The sequence below is a fragment of the Bidens hawaiensis genome, unplaced genomic scaffold (assembly GCF_021521415.1).
Source record: "Bidens hawaiensis isolate Kalapana, Puna unplaced genomic scaffold, B.hawaiensis_p1.1 tig00038641_1, whole genome shotgun sequence".
NCBI classification, from domain to species: Eukaryota; Viridiplantae; Streptophyta; class Magnoliopsida; order Asterales; family Asteraceae; genus Bidens; species Bidens hawaiensis.
In genome coordinates, this window is record NW_027496795.1 from 85352 (window position 1) to 103558 (window position 18207).

Consider the following 18207-nt stretch of genomic DNA (forward strand, 5'->3'; position numbering starts at 1 on the left):
ACTCCACCTTAGAGATGTTGGTTTTGTCATTAGTACAGACAGCGCGCCGCCTCAGGAGATACTTCCAAGGGCACCCAGTAAGCGTCCTCACAAACTATCGCCTGCAGAATGTACTTGCCAAACCAGAACTATCTGGCAGATTAGCAAAATGAGCGATAGAATTGGGAGAATACGCCATTGAATACAAGCCCAGACCAGCAATCAAAGGTCAAGTATTGGCTGATTTCATAGCAGAAGTACCCCAAGGAAAAAAAGAAGAGTGCCAAAAGGAAATGGAAACCCCAGCGGAACAAAATAAAGAGCAAACATGGAAGTTGTTCACCGATGGGGTATCCAATGATGAAGGCGCATGCGCAGGCTTGAAGATCACCAACCCGGATGGACAAGAATTCACGTATGCAATACAGTTGGAGTTCAAGAGCACGAATAACGAAGCTGAGTATGAAGCATTACTGGCGGGGTTAAGAATCACCAAAAAGTTGGGGGCAAAACATTTAGAAGCGCATGTCGATTCAATGTTGGTAGCAAACCAGATTGGAGGGCCGTATGATGCAAAGGACGACAAGATGGCATCGTACTTGGCGCAGACTAAGGCGCTAATGACACCCTTCGTCACATGCAAAGTTAAACATGTGAAACGAGGTGAAAATAAACAGACAGACGCTCTCAGCAAGTTGGCGTCCGTTAGTTTTGAACATCTTGCCAAAGACATCCGCGTTGAAGTACTGACACATCCCTCCACCACCGTAAGAGAAGTCCGCGTATGCTCCGCGAGCGCACCCACCTGGATGACCCCGATCATCAATTACTTGTCGACAAGCATTTTGCCAGACAGAAATATTGGAGCCAGGAAAATCCGTCACAAAGCGCTAAATTACACATTACAATACGGCGTTTTATACAGACGATCTTACTTGGGACCACTCTTCCGATGCGTATAACCACAGGATGCGAATTATTTGTTGAGAGAAATACATGAAGGAATCTGTGGAGTTCACGCAGGTCCAAGAATGGTGGTCGCAAAAATTATGAACACGGGGTACTATTGGCCAGGTATGCGTGTCGACGCGGAGTCGAGGAGAAAGAACTACGACGGTGCAGCGCATGCCAGCGCCACACACCAAACACTCTACGCCCCAAGAATGCAATGATACCGGTTACGTCATCCTGACCGTTCCAGAAATGGGCAATTGATATAACAGGATCATTCTCTGAAGCGCTGGAGCAAGTGAAATTCCTGATCGTGGCGATTGACTACTTCACCAAGTGGATCGTGCCGATGAATTTGGTTAGCGATAACGGAACACAGTTCACGGACCAACGCATCAGGGAATGGTTCAGAAAGTTAAGCATAACTCAAACGTTCACTTCTGTTGCCCATTCACAAAGAAATGGAGAAATGTAGCGCACCAATCAAACCGTCCCCAAGCAACACACCAAATAAAAAGCTGGTTATTATTATTTTTGAATTAATTTAGTTTTGGACACCATTCTACTTGAAAGATAACACTTTTGATTTTGGACATATATACGTACGAGGCTACAGCCGTCTCCATCCGTCTCTTTCTTGTCAAATTGTGTGCAGTCACATATATTAATATTATTGTTATATGATATTATACACATACGTATACGCAACAACAGTCCTTGATATTCTCTTTCAGTCTGCAACAGGCTTTTCCTCTCTCTCTCTCTCTCTCTCTCTCTCTTAGCCCCTTCTTGCATTAAAACATTTTACAGAGACTAAAGCCCAGGTTTTTATTATATGAAGATCTAAAACTCTTGTTTTTTCTTGATCTGGACATAATGTCTCAGGCTAACTGGGAGGCTGATAAAATGTAAGTCCTTTTTCTTTCTTCTTCTTTAAATCTTGTAAAAATCAGAAATTTATTTTATTTGCTAGATTTGGGATGTGGGCATCTTTCATTTTTGTTGATTTTGTTCTTTTTCTGAATCTTTTTGAATTTTTTTGTTCTCTTTCTTTTGCCTCTTTTTTTGTTCTAGGGTTTATGTATCTATCTGCTTTTCTGTTTCTTTTCTATAAAATTAAAGTTGTTTTATTTTAGTAAATTGTGTTTACTTGGTAGATTCACTATTGCTGCATTTTGAAGGAAAACAAATGGTTAGAAAATGGATTTTTAATCTAGATTTTAAAATGTTTCAAAGCCGTGTCATGATTGTTCTTTATTTTTTTTTCATAAAATGTTTAATCTATGCTCATTTGGTGTTTAAATTTGTTGTTTTTGGTTTGATTAACAGGTTAGATGTTTATATACATGATTATTTGGTAAAGAGGGATTTGAAAGCTTCTGCTCAGTCTTTTCAAGCTGAAGGGAAAGTCTCATCTGATCCTGTTGGTAAGAATTAACTTTGCAAAGATTATTTCTCTAAAAAAGGGACAATTTTTATTTTAGTTCATATAGTTTAGATAATATAAAATGCATATAGTTTTAGGCAGTTATAAGAGTTCTTTGCAAGCTGCTAAGATTCTTTTTTTTTTAAAGAACAGGTTTTCTTTTGGTTCAGATAGTTTTCAGATTATAGCATATAGTTTTCGGTAGCTATAAATATTCTTTGCAAACATGGTTTTTGAAAAGTAACAACTTTTATTTCAGATCATATAGTTTTTAGATTATATAAAATGTATTTAGTGTTCGGTAGCGATAAGAATTCGTTGCAAAGTTCTTTTTTCCTTTAAAAGAAAGAACTTTCTTGACAGCTCATATAGTTTTTAGATTATATAGTTTCCGGAAGAGATAAGAATTTTTGCAAAGATTCTTTCTTGATAAAGGAACATTTTTTTAATTTTAATTCATATAGTTTTAGCTATGTAAAATATATATAGTTTTCGCCAGCAATAAGAATTCTTTGCAAGACAGAACTTTATTTTTTAGTTCATTTAGTTTTTAGATTGTGTAAATATAATAAAGTAATTTATAATTCTTTGGCAGCAATTGACGCCCCGGGTGGCTTTCTGTTCGAATGGTGGTCCGTGTTTTGGGATATTTTTATTGCAAGGACTAATGAGAAGCACTCAGAAGTTGCAGCTTCCTATATTGAAGTTGGTTTAATATCTCATAATTTTATTATCACAACATGCACTACTTGTTCTAACACACTCTGTTTCCTTAATTCCAGACACAATTGATCAAAGCAAGGGAACAACAACAGCAGCAGCAACAACAACCTCAGCAACCACCTAATCCACAACAGCAGCAGCAGCAGCAGATGCAAATGCAACAACTGATGTTGCAACGTCAGGCTCAACAAGCACAACAACAGCAGCAACAGCAACAACAGCAACAACAGCAAGCGCAACATCAGCAACAGCAGCAGCAACAACAGAGAAGAGATGGGGCCCACTTACTCAATGGAACTTCAAATGGACTTGTTGGAAATGAGCCTCTAATGAGACAAAATCCCGGGACCGCTAATGCCATGGCTACTAAGATGTATGAGGAGAATTTGAAAGTGCCACTTTCAAGGGATGCGTTAGATGATGCAGCCATCAAGGTACATCTTTTTTTCATTTTTTTTTATTTCTTTTGGTTTTATGTTTGGGCAAATATAAAGAAAACCAACATACTTTCTGTTTTTTTGTCACAAAATCAACAATTTTTTCTACATCTATGTCCTTCCTACATGTTAAATTTGAACAAAAGTATGAATTTATTTTAAAACAACTTGAAACCTGTGCATCCGATTGTTTTGCTTACTTGTTTATATTTCTCTCACGTGAGTTATATTTTTTCCCCGGTTGTTTGTTAAAACAATTTGAACATACTGGTTCATGTTAAAAAATCAGTTCAAATTTAACATGTAGAGGGACTTTAATGTGCAAAAAATTGTTAAGAGTGACCTTTGTAAGTAAGAAAGTATATTAGCTTTTAATGATGTTTGCCCTTTATGTTTTTTGTGCGGTCAAATGGTTGACCTCAGCTGCGAGGAATATCTGATTCTTGCTTTCTTTTTTCTATCGTTTAGCAAAGATACGGGGAAAATGTTGGCCAACTTTTGGATCCAAAACACGCATCCATTTTGAAATCTGCTGCAACTGGGCAACCTTCAGGGTAATGTTGTGTTCTATTGTTTTAAAAGAAAGAAATACATCCAAAAAAGACTTAATGTTTGTATTTTTACAGACAAGTGTTGCATGGTACATCTGGCAATATGTCTCCTCAAGTTCAAGGTCAGCATCAGCAACTTCCAGGATCTGCATCGGTGAGTACTGGTACACCTCTGTATAGATACCGAATTTAGCGGTCAATATGTATTATTTTGTAATTACATTACATATAAGCACAAGGATTGACAATTATTCCTCAAGTTTCTGTGAGATTTGTTATCTCATTTTTGCATTAATTTTTGTGAAATAGGAGATGAAGATGGATATGAATCCAATGCTGAATCCTCGAGCTGCGGGACCTGAAGGGTCATTGATGGGAGTTCCTGGTAATGTTGGTTTAGTCCATTAAACTGTATCTGTAACGTGTCGTTTTGTTGTGAACTTGATTTTAGTGTTTCCATAGTTTACAATAAAAAAAAAAATTCAAAGTGACCCGTTGAAAAATATTGAACCTTTAGATCCGATTACACATAAATTTTTTCAATTATGATTCATTTTTTTTGTTAGTTTTCTAAGAAAACAATCATGTTTGGGAATTATGGGCTCTCAAACAGAATCACAAGTTTACAAATTGATTTAACCAAGTTTACTTTCACAGGATCAAATCAAGGAGGTAACAATTTGACATTGAAAGGATGGCCTCTCACAGTGAGTTCATGAATGATTTTTTACACTTTTAAGTGTAAATCTAATATGATTCAAAAAGTTCGGTACTTTGGTTATTTTCTAACTTTTACAAAATCTTGATTTGGGTTGAACAGGGTTTGGATCAGCTGCGGTCTGGTCTACTACAGCAGCAGAAGTCATACATGCAGGGTTCCCAGCCGCTACATCAGCTGCAAATGCTCACACCTCAGCATCAACACCAACTTTTATTAGCTCAACAAAGCATGACATCACAGTCTGCTAATGATGAAAGCAGAAGGCTCAGAATGCTTCTTAATAACCGAAGCATGAGCATGGGTAAAGACGGTCTTTCTAATTCTGTTGGTGATGTTCCAAATCTTGGTTCATCTATGCCTGTTATTCCTCGTGGTGATCCAGATATGTTACTCAAGGTACGTTCTTTTTTTTTCATATTAATAGTGTTTTATCATTTGACAAGTTATCATATTAATAGTTTTCTTTTTTCATATTGATAGTGATTTATCATGCTTATAAATAGTTATATCTCTTGTAACTTTGTAAGCAAACTGAACTACCTTTTTTGTAGTTAAAAATGGCTCAGCTGCACCAGCAACAACAGCAGCAGCAAAATAATAATCCACAGCAGCAGCCACATCTTCAGCACTCACTTTCCGCTCCGTTAATTCAAAATTCAAATCTCAATATCCAGCAAGACAAAATGCTGGGAACAAATAATGTAACTGCAGACGGGAGCATGTCAAATTCCTTTAGAGGAAACGACCAGGTACTTCTGCCCCTTTTTAGGGGTGTTCATTGACTCGAATTCGGGTTATTCGAATTTGAAAATATTAAAACAGAAACTGAATTAAGTTTGTCTAAAATTCGAATAAACCGAATTAGGGAAAAATAATCAAAACTATTAAAGTATATTTCTAAACTAATATCTAACTCATACATAATACTTCAGTTGGTATCTGGATTTAGAAGGTTTTAATCCCAACTAGTTGCAAAATCAACATCAACAACATAACAAAAATAAGTCAAAATGTCCAAGCCATAAGGATAAACAATAGTTGCCAAAAGGATTCATATTCGGGTTATTTGTTAACCGTAAAATAAGTAATGTAAAGACCTGGCTCATATTTTTATCCCAAAAAAAATTTGAAGCCCACTGTATATATATAAATAAAATACAAATAAAATACAAAGAATATAGATATAAATCTTATTTGGGTTATTTTAATCGAATTGAATTGTGATATATATATCCAAATTTGATTCACATCCAAATAATAATTTTGAATTGAATCAGGATTTGACACGAACACTTCGAAAGGCGAATTCGGTTTGAATCAAATTTTAAGTTATTCGAGTCTGCTTCGGATAATGAGCTTTAGGGGGTGTTTGGCATGCATCCAAACACCCCCTAAAGATTTAAAAGAAGAGGAGAAATAAGACATTTTTTATTTAAAAAAAACAGAATGGACGAAAGAGAAAGCAGCCAGTGTCATCTTCTGGACCGGCCAACAGTTCAGGAACAGGGAACACCGCGGGGCCCTCACCAAGTTCAGCACCTTCAACACCATCAACTCACACACCTGGTGATGTCATCTCAATGCCTGCACTTCCACATAATGCCACTTCTTCCAAGCCTCTAATGATGTTCGGGAACGATGGTCCCGTGACTCTTACTTCCCCATCAAATCAATTGGTGTGTGTCAAGTTATTCAAAAGCGGTTAAGTTTAGTTTGTATTTTTCTCTTATTGGTGACTATGATATTCTGCAGTGGGATGATAAAGACATTGTGCAGGCTGATATGGATCATTTTGTTGAGGACGGATCACTTGATGATAATGTGGAGTCTTTTTTAGATGATAATGATCCCAGAGATGCAGTTGGTCGTTGTATGGATGTAAGCAAAGGTGAGTCAAACCTCTAAAAACATACCCCTGCTTTAAATATGTCACTTGTGTAGGTTGCAAAATGGGTTAAGTCGGGTCGGGTTGACTTGCTAATACGTTTTGCATAATTTTGTTTCGATTTATGATGTCCAAAACCACCTGCTTCAAATATGTCACTTGTTTCGATTTATGAATGATGTCCAAAACCACCTGCTTCAAAGGTGAGTCAAACTTCTAAAAATATACCCCTGCTTCAAATATGTCAAATATGTCACTTGTTTAGGTTGCAAAATGAGTTAAGTCGGGTCGGGTTGACTTGCTAACACGTTTTGCATAATTTTGTTTTGATTTATGAATGATGTCCAAAACCACCTGATCTTTCAAACTTATTGTGGTGTAAATGAGCCAAGCAGCTCGTGAGCTGCTCGAGGTTGGCTTGCTAAAACTCGAAGCGACTAAGCTCGAGCTTTTATTGTGGCTCATTTAATAAACAAGCTTCACATATCGAGCTCGATCCGGCTTACGAACCTTTTATTTATATAATTTTAATTTAATACATTAAATATATATTATGTAATTTGTTATTTTAGTATATTATATATACAATTAGAGTGTAATTGCACTTTTGTTTTTTATGTTTCAAGCAAATTCCAGGCTCCTTTGACTAACGTACTTATATGCCGCTTCCTTTACTTTTTACTTTTTTAATTAGGCCCTGCCCTTTTTAATCAAATTTGAGGGACTAAAGTCTTTTTCTTTTTGCACTTTTTTCTCTCTATCGATCATACACTTGATTACCAAATTGATATGTAACAAATGGTATCAGAGCTTCCGATCCTTGGAAGTTCTTGATAACAAACCCTAATTCACCGTAATCCGTTAAATTCATTCGATTCGTTCTTTTTTCGTTTCAGTTTCTTGAAATTCATCAATCGTTTCGTTTGATCAATTCTCCAATTCCTCCAACTATGGCCACTCGTATTCAGTCGATAAAACGACTTTGTAACATGAAGGAATCTGTTAGGGTTTAGAAATTAAGCAGACGATTTATTGAATTGAAACAAAGGGCCTGATTCGAGAGGGCTAGTCTTCAGTACAACATTCAAAAACACAAATTACTTGAACAAGAACAACAAAAGAAACTACGCCTGCTATTAATCTGACAACTCAAGTTAACTGCTCCTGGAATAATGGGTCATAACCGCTCCGCTACATTCAATTTTCCCGCTGTTGTTTTGTTGACCCAATGGGTCTATCCATAACCCAAAGATGCTATTAAATTGGACCCGATCAGATGCTTTGACCTGGTTCTTTTTCCTTTTGTACATCTTCAGGGGTTGGTGTGTATCATTAGTTCCCCCGCGGTAAAACGCCTTGTCCTCAAGGCGAAAAGAAGGAAATTGTTCAGCTAGTAAATCGTACGTCTCCCAAGTAGCTTCTTCGAGAGGTCGTTGATGCCAAGATACTAATAATTCCAAAACCGGATGACCTGCTTCAGTAACCCAACGATGATCAATAATAGAAGCAGGTTGGATATCAATTTCCCAATCCTTTGTAATAGGTACGGGAGCTATTGAATCCGGAGAAAAAGAACCGTGGGCAGGTTTAAGCATAGAAACATGAAACACTCGATGAATCTTGGCATCACTCGGTAATTCGAGCTCATAGGCCACAGGTCCAATGGCAAGCTTGACACGGTAAGGTCCAAAAAATCGAAGAGAAAGCTTCTCATAACGACGTTTAGCTAGGCTCTTCTGTCGGTAAGGTTGAATTTTCAGGAACACGTAGTCCCCAACCTGAAAAGTCAACTCTCGGCGTTTCGAATTAGCTTGATTACGCATGCGATCTTGAGCTTTATAGTAAGATTGAGACGAAGAAGTTTTAACATATCGTCACAGTCGATCAGTTGTTCCAGCTCAGTGTTTTTTGTTTCACATGTAACATATGGCAAAAGAGAGGGAGGCTCTCTGCCACACACAACCGAAAATGGGGTGGTGCCCGTGGAAGAGTGATACCCGGTATTATAAGAATATTTTGCCCATGCTAAATAAGAGCTCCATTTGGTTGGTTGTTCATGAGCAAAACAACGTAAGTAGGCTTCTAGACATCGGTTACGAACTTCGGTTTGTCCATCCGTTTGAGGGTGGTAGCTGGTACTTAATTGCAGCTTGGTTTTGCTCAGACGGAATAGTTCCTGCCAAAAGGTACTAAGAAAAATAACATCCCTGTCAGAGACAATGGAACGAGGAAAACCGTGTAGACGGACAATTTCTTTACAAAATAACGCAGCTACACTCTTAGCAGTAAAGGGGTGAGATAAACACAGGAAGTGGGCATATTTACTTAGGCGATCCACCACCACTAAAATGGTATCAAACCTGTTCGAGCTAGGGAGGCCTACAATGAAATCCATTGATATATCTTCCCATATTTGAGCCAGAATTGGTAAAGGTTGAAGCAAGCCAGCTGGTGATAATGTTTGGTATTTCTGTTGTTGGCAGATCAAACATTGTTGAACAAATTCCCTGATCTCCTGCTTCATTTTCGGCCAATAGTATTGAATGGACAAGCGTTTAAACGTCTTTAGAAAACCACCGTGCCCACCCGCTGGAGTGTTGTGAGACTCGTGAAGCAGCTTGAGTTTGAGGTTGGACATATCAAGGATGACCATTCTGCCCTTGTAAAATAAGAGCTGGTCTTTCAAAGAAAACTCGGGAACAGATGACGGATCAGAGTGTAGTTGTTGGATGATATTTGCTGTGTAGGGATCCTGCTGGAGTCCCACTTTGATGTCGGTAGCTTCAACACAATAAGGAACAGATAGAGTCAGCAACGCACCTGAATGGGGTTTCCGTGAGAGTGCATCCGCCCCTCGATTCTCTTTCCCAGCCCTATGGCTTATGGAAAAATCATAAGGCATGAGTTTGAGTAATAGTCGTTGCTGTTCGGTTGTAGTAATGCGCTGTTCCAACAAGAATTTCAAGGTATAATGATCAGTACGAATGAGAAAGTGGCGTCCCAATAAATAATGGTTCCATTTTTGAACGGCTAGAACCAAGGCTAATAATTCACGATCGTACGTGGATTTGATCCGATTGGAGGGAGAAAACCCTTTACTAAAATAGGCAATAGGATGGTCTTCTTGAGACAAAATAGCTCCGACTCCTGCTGATGAAGCATCGCACTCAACAACAAATGTCTTTGAAAATCCGGTAACCGGAGAACAGGAGCCAAAAGTAATTTTTGTTTCAACGTATTGAACGCGATTAACGCCTCCTCAGACCACACAAACCCATCCTTCTTTGTAAGGGCTGTTAGGGGACGTGCAATCAGCCCATAATTTCGAATGAACCTCCTGTAGTACCCTGTAAGACCAAGAAAACCCCGAACTTCTTTCACATTAGATGGGATAGGCCATGACTGGACAGCCGAAACCTTCTCCTGTTCAACATGTACACCTTCTGCATTTGGAAAACTTGGCAAAGAACTGACCATCATATAATAACTTCAGGGTTTGTTCCAGATGGGATAAATGTTGCTCCATATCAGGGCTGTATACGAGTATGTCGTCAAAGAACACTAAAATAAAACGACGTAAATAGGGACGAAATAAGTCGTTCATGATTGCCTGAAATGTAGAGGGGCATTTGATAAACCAAAAGGCATAACCTTGAACTCATAATGTCCCGACTGAGTTCGAAAGGCTGTTTTTGGTATATCTGGATCATGTACCCTGACCTGATAATATCCCGAACGTAAATCCAACTTTGAAAATACTGTGAAAATACTGTCGCTCCATACAGCTCGTCCAATAACTCATCAATATTTGGGATGGGGTACTTGTTTGCTATAGTTATCTTGTTGAGAGCACGGTAATCCACACACATTCTCCAAGAATGATCTTTCTTCTTTACCAGTAGAATCGGGATGGAAAAAAGGGCTATTGCTCGGTCGAATAAAACCTGCCTTTAACATTTCTTCTACCTGTCTTTCTATTTCAGCCTTCTGAGAATGAGGGTATCGGTATGGGCATATGTTGGGTGGTGTCGAGTTTGGAAATAAGGGAATAGAATGGTTTTGTGAGCGATTAGGAGGAAGGTTTTTGGGTTCTTCAAAGATAGTATTATAACGATCGACAATGGGTTGTAACAGGGATGGTATATTGGGATTGGTGTTCGGTTCAACAGCCAAATGCTGGAAACTGGATGATTTTTGGGGTCTAGTCGATATACCTTGCAACTTGTAACGATTACCATCTACGTTAAAAATCATGAACATTTCCCTCCAGTTTGCTTGAACTGTATTTAATGTAGCCAACCATTGAACTCCCAATACCAAATCAGCCCCACCAATTGAAAATGGATAAAACTCTTGAACAACTTTGAGTTCGTTTATTTGAAGTGTAAGATTTTTGCAAATGTGGTTACACTTAATTACATCCCCATTCCCTATTTGAACACCGAATGGTGGTATTGCTTGAGTAGTTAATTTCAATTCATCTACCAATACATCCGAGATAAAATTGTGTGTGGATCCCCCATCAACTAAAATAAGTACCTCAGTGGAATGAAGCATACCTTGAACCTTCATAGTTGTGGGGTGAGGTTTAACCGAGAATAGCATGTAAACTGATCTCGGCAACATCGTTAGGATCCTCCTCTATAATGCCGACTTCATTGTTTGATTGTTCAACGAAGTCTTCATCTACTTCTAACACTTTTAAGAGTACCCGCTTTACATCGATGGCTCGGTCCATATTTGTCCCCACACCGGTAACACTCCCCGCGGAGGTAACGGGACTGTCTTTCTGTATCTGAAAGCCGAAGTGCTGGTTTGGGATTGCTGTTGGAATGGGCTGTTACATAATTTGAAGTTTTGGACTCAAGTTGGGCTGGTTTTGAATGAGTTGTCCAGGTTCCCCCCCTCCCCGGAACGGGTATGGTTAAGTTTTGACTCGAATTCAAGGGCGATGCTCACAGCCTTGTAAACGGTTCTTGGTTTCTGTATTCTCACATCAGCTTTTAATTCTTCTTTGAGACCATTGAGAAACATCCCTAGGAGGCAGTGCTCAGGCCAGTTAGAAACCCGAGAAGAACGTTTAGCGAATTCTTGTCGGTATTCTTGTACTGTTCCTGTTTGTTTTATACTGCATAAATGCTCATTTGGAACTGGAACTCAGTAGGCACGAAATTTTTTTGTAGGGCATGAACTAGTTCCTCCCAAAATTCAACCATCTAGTCAGCGGACAACCAAGAATAAAAATCCAATGCATCTCCTTCTAAATGCATCGATGCAACATCTACCTTTTCATCCTCTGGTATGTTGTAATAACGTAAGTATTTCTCAGCTTTGAGAATCCAACCTCGAGGATCGCCCTCACTAAAAGTTGGAAAATCAATTTTATTATAGGGACGATACCTGTGATGATGCCCAGATGATTCTCCCATAGTCACATAGTTCGCAGTACGCTCCGGTACGGGAACGTGGTACGGGATCGCAATTCGCTAGGTCTCCAAAATTCGGTACGAGATGGGGTAGGCTCATTTCGGATCGCTCCGGTACGATGTACCATGTAATGTGGTACAATGTGCCATTTAACACTTTTTTCTAACATAAGCTAATTAAAATTTAACTTTAAAAAAACTTTGTTTATAATTTAATGTATAATTAATAATTATCTACACATTTAAAGATAAACTTAAAAAAACTAAAACTTTAAGGATGAAAACTGTAATTTCAAATGCTTAGGTTTAACCTAGTTTCTAAATCACCGTCTTTCTCTTTCTCCATTTCCGTCAGCCTCCATTGTCCATTCTTCTTCACAGCCTCCTTAATCAACAAAATCCTGGTACTTTATCACACATTTTGGTCGGATCTTCATCACTCGTATCCTAGTAAGCCTTTATCTACATCTCTCTATCTTCGATTTGACACAAAATCACTCGATTTGCGCCTGAGATTGAATTGGTTTTCTGGAACGCCATTTTTTTTTTCAGAATCGCGATCCAGGGCGAACCTAGAACGCTTCCGTACCGCGAATTGGTACGGGCGATCTGGATCGTAAATCGTGGCATGTTCAGCGATCCTTGTGACTATGGATTCTCCTTCTTCATACCTCCCGGAACCACCACTCGACTTGTCTCTGTTGTTTGATTGTGATTTTAGGGCTGCTACATCCTTTTTAAAACTGTCTAACGTCTCTAATTTTGAGGCTATAGCGGCTAATTGGGCTGCAACTGAATCTGGTGGGTTTCCGTCACTTGAAGCACCCCGAGTTTGAGCCATGTTGTCGATTTCCCGGCAATGGAACCAATGTTAGGGTTTAGAAATTAAGCAGACGATTTTATTGAATTGACAAAGGGCCTGATTTGAGAGGGCTAGTCTCCGGTACAACATAAGATGAAAAACACAAATTACTTGAACAAGAACAACAAAAGAAACTGCGCCTTCTATTAATCTGAGAACTCAAGTTAACTGCTCCTGGAATAATGGGTCATAACCGCCCCGCTACATTCAATTTTCCCGCTGTTGGGTCTATCCATAACCCAAAGATGCTATTAAATTGGACCCGATCAGATGCTTTGACCTGGTTCTTTTTTCCTTTTGTACATCTTCAGGGGTTGGTGTGTATCAGAATCTCTTCCAGATGATGTTGCAAAAGATTTTGTACAGTTTGGATTTGATAGTTTTGATTAGCATTTTTTTTCCCTTATTTGGATTTGAGGACAAAAATCTTATGAGGGTGGAGTAATGTTAGGTATTAAATAGTAGAGGGCCTAAAGTGTAATTGTCCAATAGTTTAGGGTTACCATTGTAAGAGGTTAATGTACATGAACAGGAGCATGAATGAGATAGGGTATCGATTATTTCAGACTAAAGTGTACTTATTCTTCTCTATCGATTATACACTTGATTACCAAATTGATACGTAACACTGACGACTAATCGATCCAACAAACAAATTTTTCGTCAATTCATCAGATACCCCTTCGACGGCCGATCAATCGAACAAACCATCAGGTACTTGGCGTCTGATGAAAAGAGTAAAGCAAAATTGCCATGTTACACTCACATGCTTGGCTTGTGATTAAACTTAACGAGAAAAGTTAACTTAGTTAGGGCAAAAGGACGGACCATGATTAAAAAGTAAAACATAGAGGACGATGCCTGTAAATACGTTAGTTAAAGGACGGAACCTGAAATTGGGTCGTAACATATAGGTCAAAAGGTGCAATTCACTCATAAAATTATGATAATATAATAATAGTTATGTAAGATATTTTAAATTATATACAAAATTTACTATTATAGTACATTAATAAAATAATAAACAAGCCAAGCTTGAAAAAAGAACCCCACGAGCCGAGCTCGCGTTTTGGCAATAGAGCTCTAAATAAGCCAAGCTCGAGCCCGAGCTCTCTTAAGTTTTATTGATCTTTTGAATTCTGACTGTTTTCTTTGTATTGGTAAGAGTTCACATTTACCGAGGTGAATTCAGTTCGGGCTAGTGCAAGCAAGGTAGTTTGTTGCCACTTTTCATCGGATGGTAAACTTCTAGCCACTGGTGGTCATGATAAGAAGGTAAAGATTCAAAGTTTGTGTTACACTGCATTCTCAAGAATAAATAATTAAATATAAATATATAATTAATTACACTGTCTTTTGTTATGCAGGCTGTATTGTGGTACACAGATTCTCTAAAGCCAAAAACCACCCTCGAAGAACATTCATCATTGATCACGGACGTGCGTTTCAGCCCGAGCATGCCTCGCCTTGCCACGTCATCTTTTGATAAAACTGTCCGCGTTTGGGATGCTGATAATGTGTGTTACTGTTAGCTATTAACGCACCTTCTCCCATTACTTTTTCATTGACTGCTTTTTACTTATATATTCTGAAACTGCAGCCTGGCTTTTCACTGCGCACGTTCATTGGGCATTCTGCCTCTGTGATGTCATTGGACTTCCACCCGATCAAAGATGACCTCATCTGCTCGTGTGATGGGGACGGGGAGATAAGGTACTGGAGCATAAATAATGGTAGTTATGCGCGTGTATTCAAGGTATGTAACTTTACCACCTGTTATATAATCACTTGATAAATTGTTTTTTTAAAATTTTTTTCTAAATTACATATATATAGGATTGAAATCGTGTGAGAACCTTTTGTGAATTGAGCGCCAATTTGGACCACTCAAAAACCCCTCTAAAAAGTTATAAAAAAAACGCAAAAATGTTTATCTAGCATCCCTCGTTCAACAAAAAAAAGCTCGGTTTAGCCTTTTGGTTTAGCTTAGCTTTTAGGGCTAGGTTTATTTATTTATTATTATTATTATTATTATTATTATTATTATTATTATTTATTTTTCTTATTTTTTTTTTGGGGGGGGGGGGGTTGGGGTTATAGGTTTTTGGTTTAAAGGAAATTGGGATTCTTACCCTATATGTATGTATGTTAATTTTATATCGTTAAATCAGGGTGGGACGGCTCAAGTGAGATTCCAGCCTCGCCATGGAAGATATCTTGCAGCAGCTGCAGAAAACATTGTCTCAATACTAGATGCGGAGACGCAAGCGTGCAGGCATTCATTGCAGGTATATATTATTTACTTGTTTTTTGTTTATACTTTTTTTGTAACATTATTGATGAATTTGGCAGGGGCATACCAAACTGATTCATTCGATTTGCTGGGACCCGAAAGGGGAGTATTTGGCTTCTGTAAGCGAGGACTCGGTGAGGGTTTGGTCTCTTCTGCCTGGAAATGAAGGAGAGTGTATACATGATCTTAGCTGTAATGGAAATAAGTTCCATTCCTGTGTTTTTCATCCTAGTTACGCTTCGTTATTGGTCATTGGTTGTTACCAGGTTAGCTTTCGGTTCTTCTTGACAGTAAACTCTACACATTTGTTTTAGTTTGAAGATATACACTAAATAAGAAGTAAACAGATCTTTAAATCTTTATGCTATCGAGGGGTGAAACGAACACAACCCAAACCCGAGCACACTTAAAGTGTTTAACCCAAACATAACCTGTTTTAACTTTTAACACATTTATTAAAACATGTCAACAAGTTGCTGGTTTGGTGGGTAATTATTGTAAACATGCTAATGGTGTTGGTGGGTTGTAAACAAATGGGATTTACGAGTCAGTGGACCGACCTGTTTAATTTAGAAGGTGGGTGGGCCGATTTGTTTTAACAAAAACTGTTAAAAAGGTCAACCAGAACACGACCCATTTTATATATGGGTTAGATATGCTGGCCCAAACCTAATTATTTTCGTGTCATATTTAGGTTGTTTCGGAAATCGCCACTTCTACTATCGAGTGGGTTGTTCAATTCCTAACACGGCACATAAATGATTAGGTTATGGGTTGTCAATTTGTCATATTTAACCTGTTTAATGAACAAGTTGAGTTGGAGTTGCACTAAAGTTAAGGTGACTGATTACAACCCTTCTACCCAATTGACCAACTCAGATAAATGTGTTACATGGGTTAGTTTGTTCGTGTATGATTTCTTTGACACGATTAATATACGAGTTGTGTTTGGATGTATCCATTTCAATCCACCAACTTGACACATTGAGTGTAGAAAATAGTGAAATGTTCACATAAAAGTAACTTGTTTTTGCTAATCTTCATGCCTTTTGATTTGGAATCTTATTTCCACACATTCACAGTTTTGTAGTTTTATTATTTCTGTACACTTGTGACATATTCTTCCAGCATACTTTAAAGTGCTAACTTACCAACTGATTATTTGTGTTGATGGATGGATGCATGCAGTCTCTTGAGCTATGGAACATGTCCGAGAACAAGACGATGACACTGTCAGCACATGAAGGGCTAATCGCTGGTTTGGCCTTGTCTTCAGTTACGGGTTTGGTAGCCTCCGCCAGCCATGATAAGATCGTAAAACTTTGGAAGTGAATGTATGTGGACCCCATGTGCTTGGATGATAATGATGTAGTTTGTGACATTTCATGTATTTTAGATGTTAACAGACACAATTAATCTAATCAGTACAACTGTTGTAGCTTGTATTGTTCTTCAATAGCATTATGTGCAACTCCATGGGTCTTTGTTTTGAGTGTTTTTTATTACTGGTTAACTAGCAGTATTACCCGCTCAGGTTTAAGCTGTTAGTTTAAGCTGTTATAGTTGTTTGCTCACGTTATAAGTTGTTTTAAACATTTATATGAACTGCAGTCGGGTAAGTTTACTTGCAAAAAGTGTTCGGAGTTAACATACTTAAGATTAAGGGTGTGTTTGGGATTCCTTGTTTAAGTCTTAAAGGGCTTTTTGTGTAAAGAAGTTATTAACTTACGACTTTTAAAAAAAGAGTTTGGATTAGCTTATGTCAATAAGTTGTTTTTTAATAAGTGTTTGATTTAGCTTATTCACGTAAAATGACCAAAAAGAACATTCGGGATTGCTTAGTTGCGAAGTGAGGATGTAAGGGTTTAATGGGAATATCTAACCCATTAAAGGTGCGTTTGGGATTGTTTATTTATGTGAAAAAAGATATTTTTGTTAAAATGACTTATTAACTTATGAATATTTTAAAAGAAGTTTTTAAAAAAAATGTTTGGATTAGTTTATGTGGGGAAACCTAAAATGACTATAAATGACACTATTTTTTGTAAGGAGTTAAAATGAGTTTTGTGGGTTAGAGGGGTTTAATAGGTAAATCAAACTCATTAAGTTAATAAGTTACAAATTCTTAACTTTTCAAAACCTCTTTATTTTGCCTTCTTCATAAGTTAAATTCCATAACGCCTTATGGTTTGCCAAACACCTTATACATCTTATTAACTTTTCAAAATGTTTATAAGTTATAAGTTGATAAAAATAAGGAATCCCAAACACCCCTAAGTTAATAAGTTACGAATTCATAACTTTTCAAAACCCTTTAATTTTGTCTTCTCAATAAGTTAAAATTCATAAGACTTTATGGTTTGTCAAACACCTTTTACACTTTATTAAATTTTCAAAAAATTTATAAGTTATAAGTTGATGAAAATAAGGAATCCCAAACACCCCCTAACACCCAAAATTAATTCTTTCAAAAGTTAGATGCAAAGCTATAAAAACATCTACAAGAAGGGCTGCAAGTTCTTTGTTGATTGAACTGTGTTCCCGAGTCTTATTTAACAATGGGCATGTTTGATTGGATGTAATGGAATGAAGAGGGAATGAAATGAGAAAACAGATGGAATGAACAAGGAAATGAAATGGATCATTACCATTCATTTGTCTAGTTTGGTTAACCTATGAGAATTAAATGAATTATTAGTTAATGATTTTTGGTATCCAAAAAATTGTATGAATGAAATAGAAACAATAAGAACACTCTTATCTCAAAGTAAATATTTTTACAAAAATAAAAAAAAAACCCTTCAATGATGACGGTGGAGGTAGTGGCGGTTAGGCGGCAAGCGCGGTGGTGGTGGTGGAAGGGGTGGCGGTGGTCAAGCGATGGTTGCATTGTAGTGACGGTGATGGTAGAGTGGAGGCGACGGTGGTTGTGGTCGGGCAGCGAAAATGGTGG

The 18207-nt window shown here is 37.8% G+C and overlaps 1 protein-coding gene across 1 annotated transcript; it reads left to right on the plus strand.

The window, feature by feature from the left end:
• Positions 1-1665: 1665 nt before the first annotated feature.
• LOC143590538 (transcriptional corepressor LEUNIG-like) lies at positions 1666-16737 on the plus strand. The gene is made up of 18 exons (XM_077070991.1): positions 1666-1838; positions 2260-2357; positions 2952-3061; positions 3139-3513; positions 3985-4070; positions 4143-4221; positions 4377-4452; positions 4725-4774; positions 4888-5184; positions 5340-5537; positions 6234-6464; positions 6541-6676; positions 14127-14236; positions 14329-14478; positions 14562-14717; positions 15133-15249; positions 15314-15520; positions 16443-16737. The coding sequence occupies exons 1-18, from the start codon at positions 1807-1809 to the stop codon at positions 16584-16586; spliced, it is 2652 nt and encodes an 883-aa protein (XP_076927106.1). The 5' UTR covers positions 1666-1806; the 3' UTR covers positions 16587-16737.
• The last annotated feature ends 1470 nt before the right edge of the window (positions 16738-18207 follow it).

Coding starts and splice junctions, on each gene's coding strand:
- LOC143590538 (XM_077070991.1), top strand. CDS start 1,807: ATGTCTCAGGCTAACTGGGAGGCTGATAAAAT. Junction 6,465..6,540: donor CTTCCCCATCAAATCAATTG/GTGTGTGTCAAG, acceptor GATATTCTGCAG/TGGGATGATAAAGACATTGT. Junction 14,718..15,132: donor GTTATGCGCGTGTATTCAAG/GTATGTAACTTT, acceptor TCGTTAAATCAG/GGTGGGACGGCTCAAGTGAG.